The 5,562-nt window shown below is 27.5% G+C and overlaps 1 protein-coding gene across 1 annotated transcript; it reads left to right on the top strand.

Moving 5' to 3' along the window:
- The first annotated feature begins 1,219 nt into the window (after positions 1-1,219).
- On the top strand, positions 1,220-3,404 carry LOC100571733 (COP9 signalosome complex subunit 4-like). Its single transcript, XM_008183264.3, has 6 exons — positions 1,220-1,425; positions 1,619-1,710; positions 1,795-1,916; positions 1,990-2,126; positions 2,216-2,330; positions 3,028-3,404. Exons 1-6 carry the CDS (start codon positions 1,349-1,351, stop codon positions 3,307-3,309), a joined length of 825 nt encoding a protein of 274 aa, XP_008181486.2. The 5' UTR covers positions 1,220-1,348; the 3' UTR covers positions 3,310-3,404.
- The last annotated feature ends 2,158 nt before the right edge of the window (positions 3,405-5,562 follow it).

Genomic DNA, 5,562 nt, shown 5'->3' with positions numbered 1-5,562 from the left:
AAGTACACCAAAAACCAAAATCGATTTCTCGAAAACAGATTTGCGTAAAATTCCCGTTTTCCGTAATTTTCTTTTGTTTTTCACGGCGCGTTTGAAAACTATTGGAAAAAATTTACTTTTGACCCCCCAAAGTACCAACTAGATTCACTTTCCTATCAGAAAAGGTACTGTTGAAGAAAATCCAAGCACTTTTACTGTCCTAAAACGTGATGACAGACACAAAAAAAAATAAAAAAAAATAAAAAAAAAAATAAAAAAAAAAACACACATCATTGTAAAATCAATACATTCATCGTTCCACTCAGAATCTAAAAGCATTAAAAAAAAAAAAATAAATAAATCGTTGAGAGTTATCATTGATAGCAAATTGGATCAAATTGAAACTTGATGGGGGAGGGCGTTTCAAAATGTTGTTTCTTTTGTTGTGATTAGACATGATGTAATTTTCGAAATAATATGGCCCATATCGTGTTATTTATATTATATTAGGTATATTAAAGACATTTAAGATTTTTTAAATCTAGACAATATTTAGAACATTTTTTAGTTTAAAATGTATAGAATTCTCCATTTTAACACCTAATGCTTGGCATTTAAATAGTATATTAGTGATATTACTCATAAGTAATAAGGTATTTCTACTAGAAACTAAAAAAATATTAGCGTATAGCCACAATATATTTCGTTAAAAGCGATTGAAGTTCAAATTTGTATGACATTAGACATTCGTTATTTTGTTTAATTAAAAAAAACCTTAACTGTAGGACCTTGAAACTGTTCGTATATGCGTATGTATTATTTAATATAAACATTGCATTTTTCAAAATAATTTAGAATAATAAATTGTCGTAGATTGGTAGCTACCTACGTATGGCTGAAAACATATTCATAGGTATCATTTATTTTTTAATAAAATGCAAATAAATATTTATCCAGGAGTATCTATGGTCGCGACTTATATAATATTTCCAATGACATTGTCTCCAAAACCGGTACCCACTCTCAGCGAGTCCAACGGGCCCCGAGTTACACTTAGAGCTATAATATTATAATATTATTATTATTAATATTATTCGTCAGCGGACAAGATATTTTTTCCCCCCAAAACCAGCGTCGTGACGAGTAGCAATAGGTAGATAATCACTGTAGATAAGACGTAATAGTAATAATAATAAATAATAATAATATCAATTAATATGGCGCTCGTACCATTGAATCTTGAACGTTCTGGTTTTTAGTCCATAGTCCGTCGTCCGTGCAAGTCACCGACCACGCACGTCTTGTACTAATCGTCTTACGATTTTTAATACTTAATTTTTTTGTGCTTCGTTCCAGTTTTAAGTGAAACATGTGTCTCACCGTCGCCGAAGTTCGTCAACGACTAAGTCGCAAATTGCCCAGTTCGGAACGTCATCTGATCGTAAGGTACCAAATGATAATAAATAATCTATATATTTTACAGGTGAGTACTATATCTGACGATTTGACTCGATTGTTCGCCTGAATCCGGTCAAATCATTTCTAGATACGGCATGTTTAAGGCCCCGTATACAATATTATGTTCATAATAATATTGTCGTTCGTTAATTGATTTTCTGTCATCCCTTGGTTGTTACAGGGTTTGCGGTGTGTTGAATGACATCCTGGAGCTCTTAGACAATCCTTGCAGTCCTGATGTGATCGAGATGTTGAAAGTAATCATCGAAACCTGTAAGTGTTAATAGACCTACCTATTGTTATATTTCTCTTTGCTAGTCACGTCATGCAAACTAACTACTGACTTTTTGATTTCAGGTGTTGATGAAAATGTAAGTTTGGTGATTTCTCGTCAAATATTTACTGATTTCAACTCAAAAGTCTTACCTGAAATGAATGATGCGCAGTCCAAATTACTAGCTTTCTTCATGCTGGATATAGTAAGAAATTTTTTCCATGTGTTTTTTTATTATTCTTGAGAAATTACTATTTTGTTCAATTATTGTTGTTAAGATGTGTCGTAGATCAGAACTTTTTGTAGAACAAATATCCAACGCACGATTGCATTTATCGACCATATATGAGAAAGATAAAAATTGGAGAGATGCGGTTCTTATGCTGGTTGCAATTCCACTCGAATCAGGACAAAAGTATCTATTCCATGTTCATTGAGTTTTGTTTTACTTTAATTAGTTAATTGGTTATTATAATTTTGTATTAAATTGTATATACTTTTTAGATTGTATTCAGTTGATTATAAATTGGCAACATTCATTAGAATAGCACGTCTGTACTTGGAAGATAACGATCCATTGCAAGCAGAGTTATATATTAATAGAGCTTCGATTTTGCAAGTATGATTTATTCCTTTAAAGATTGCATCCCTATATTCGTAGTCTACCACACTTTTATTTACAACCAAAATCTAGAAATACGTACAGTGGACAGCTGATATGGTAAATGTTGACAATGTTTCTTCATTTATCTATAGTGGTGGCGGGTTGTCACTTGTCAAACATTTTTGTATCTACAATATTGTTAAACTGTTATGGTTTGTTTTAATTGTAATATAATTATCTCATCTCTGACAACTGTACCTGGGCGTGGGTATGTACAAATTAATATAACTGATTCACTAAAATAAGAATTTATTCCGCCACTGTATGCTTGTAAATAAAGTCTAATTATATGTTTTCTAATTTAAAATGATAATGTTTTTATTTCAAAGAGAAATAAAACAATTATGACTTGTTACAAATTATTAAAAAGCAATTTAAAGTAATGATTTTTTTAAAATATTTTTGACTACAACACAATATTATGCAATACAAATTAAAACAAATCAATGACATCCATATGAAAAATGACCTAGAGGTTGGAACCAGGTAGACACCTAGTATTATATCACTAAATGTATGGTAGAATTTGTTACATACTTATATTAGAGGAACTCATTTTTTATGTAGACTATATATTTAAAGTAACCCAATAATTACCTATTTAATTATTAAAAAATACATTCAAGATAGTAATTATTTTTATTTTTTCCAGCCAGATGATGAATATTTACAGGATGCTTATAATTCAACACACGCACGTGTGCTAGATTATCGTAAGAGGTTTATTAAGGTTGCACATAGATGGACTAAATTATTGTTGTTCAGGCCAAATTTAACTGACGATGACCGCATTACAGCATTAAACCATTTAAGAAAATTTAAGAAAGTTGAATCTCTGTACTTTGAAGTCAATCTCACTATTGACATGATAAATGCTAACTCATCTATTTGTGAATGTATAGATGAGCATTTTGTTAATCAAATGGCATTATAAATGTACGTAATACTGTAATACTTTTCCTTATTTATGTTTGTAATAATGATTTTTTTTTCAATTATGATTGTCTTATAATATATTGGTTACCGTCATTTGAATTTGTTTTTTATTCTAATATATGCATGTAACATTTTGTTGAACAAAATAACATCAATTATAATTCATCATTTAATTGTACAAATTTTAGGTTAGTAATACTAAAATAATAAAATATCATATTATTATTGATCAGGTATGATAATCATCCCCATTTTTCCTTTTAGTCATGCATTTAAAATATTGTTACAAAGATAACCATGGTTTCATGATAACAAAATGGTTAGCCATGTAGGTAGCTATGATGATTTGAAAACCATAGTATTTTATATTTCTATAAATCAATCTAAATTTTTTTTAAATATTCTGAATATTATAAATACTAGATTAATTATAATAATATTGAAACAGGACTTCGATTTCTGTCTTAAAAGAGCGTTTGAAGTTCATATTTTTATGATACTGGATATTCACTTGATTTCTTATGAAGCGATTTTCTTATTTTGTTGTGATTCAAAAACAAATAACTTTAGATACATGATAATTACAACAAATGTTTATATTTTATGTTCTATACCTACACCATACAATTTTGAAAATATTTTGACTCTATTTATAATGTTTACTGACAATTTCATATTGAATTTTTTAATTTTTTTTTGATAAATATCTATAAAATTTAATTGTAAGGGTCAAAAAGCGTGAAGAATTAATACAAAGCTCCTGATATATTGTTACAATAGCAGATGAAAAATATTAAAAATACATAAGCAATATTTTTTTTATAATCATTTAAGGTCAAATTTTTACGAAATATATAAAATTGTAAATTTACAAATTATCTAGTACCTAGTTAAATATGTACAAAATGTTCAACTTTTATTGCTAAAAAGCACATTAATAGGTTAAATATAAATAACTTTATTCACAATAATATCATAAAATATCCTTAGTAATGTATAATAAGCTGACTGACTGTCTTTTCTGATCGTTTTTCTTTTAAAATGATATTTTCTCATTGAATTCAAATGTAACACAATTCATTACAGTGACCCACTTGTAACCTACTGTAGAGCAGAACGACACCCACTTGGCTCTTGACAACCTTTTTTTAATCATCTTCTTAAATTTGCTGTACATTTATTAAGAAAGTATGCATTTATGTTATTAAATTATCAAAATATACATTTAAAATATAAAAAATGTTGTTGTATACCTATAGGTTTATTGTCGGAAAACAAAAAACGATCATGTTGGATCTAAACGCCAAATTCCGCAGACACTCTAAACACTGGTTGCCAGTCGTGTGGTTGCTCCGCTAAAAAACTAAAAGTTACCGAGTATTGTATAGGAATTAAACAGCTATATTTAGAGCTTGGATTTTAATGACCTACAAAATACACAAATATGCACTAAAAAAAAAATGGAATAATGACCTAAGAACTCTAAAAAATGAACTTAAAAAATAACCAAAAAATATTTATAAAATATTGTGCTTTTGTATTAATAATATTTTTCAACTGCTATTGTAGTGGTATATCAGGAGCCTTGCATTTTCACGCTTTTTTACATAACAAATACAATTTTATTGATATTTATAGAAAAAAAAAAAAAAAAAAAAATTGAAAACTAACTATGTCCCATAAACTACCCAAAAATAGTCAAAATATTTTCAAAGCTTTATGGTGTATAGAAAGTGAAAATATAAACCCTCATTAAAATAATCATGTATCTACAATTAATTGTTTATGAATAACAATAAAATAACAAAACCGCTAGTTGAGAAATCAAATGAATATCCAATATTGTAAAAATATGAATTTTTAAAGGCTCATACAAATTTAATTTCATTTGCTTGTCGACATTTTATTTTTTATAAAGGTAAACAAACTTATGAGGAATCTTGTATTGCATTTTAAAATCTTAGATTTAAAAAAAAAAATTTTTATAAATTCTAACTCAAAATAATTTCCTAATTTTTGTGATTTTTTAGTATTTTGTCAAGATTTGAATTTTAAATGCTTATAAATAAAAACTGTGACTAAGGATTTTTAATATTTTTTTAAATGTCATTGTAACAATATAGTAGAAGCCTTTTATTAGATTTTCAAGCTTTTTTATCCAACAATTAAAGTTTAATTGACATTCGTAGAAAAAAAAGAATAATGAAATTGGAAACACTTAATATTCCTAAACAGCTCAAAACAAATCTAA

This window comes from Acyrthosiphon pisum, chromosome X (assembly GCF_005508785.2).
Source record: "Acyrthosiphon pisum isolate AL4f chromosome X, pea_aphid_22Mar2018_4r6ur, whole genome shotgun sequence".
Taxonomy (NCBI): Eukaryota; Metazoa; Arthropoda; class Insecta; order Hemiptera; family Aphididae; genus Acyrthosiphon; species Acyrthosiphon pisum.
Note: the sequence above shows the minus strand (reverse complement) of the source record. Positions and strands in the feature narration are given on the sequence as shown.

Excerpts from the sequence above, each read along its gene's own strand:
- LOC100571733 (XM_008183264.3), top strand. The coding sequence starts at position 1,349 with ATGTGTCTCACCGTCGCCGAAGTTCGTCAACGACTAAGTCGCAAATTG. Across the intron at positions 1,917-1,989 it reads CTTTCTTCATGCTGGATATA|ATGTGTCGTAGATCAGAACT; the intron begins GTAAGAAATTTT and ends ATTGTTGTTAAG. Across the intron at positions 2,127-2,215 it reads CCACTCGAATCAGGACAAAA|ATTGTATTCAGTTGATTATA; the intron begins GTATCTATTCCA and ends TATACTTTTTAG.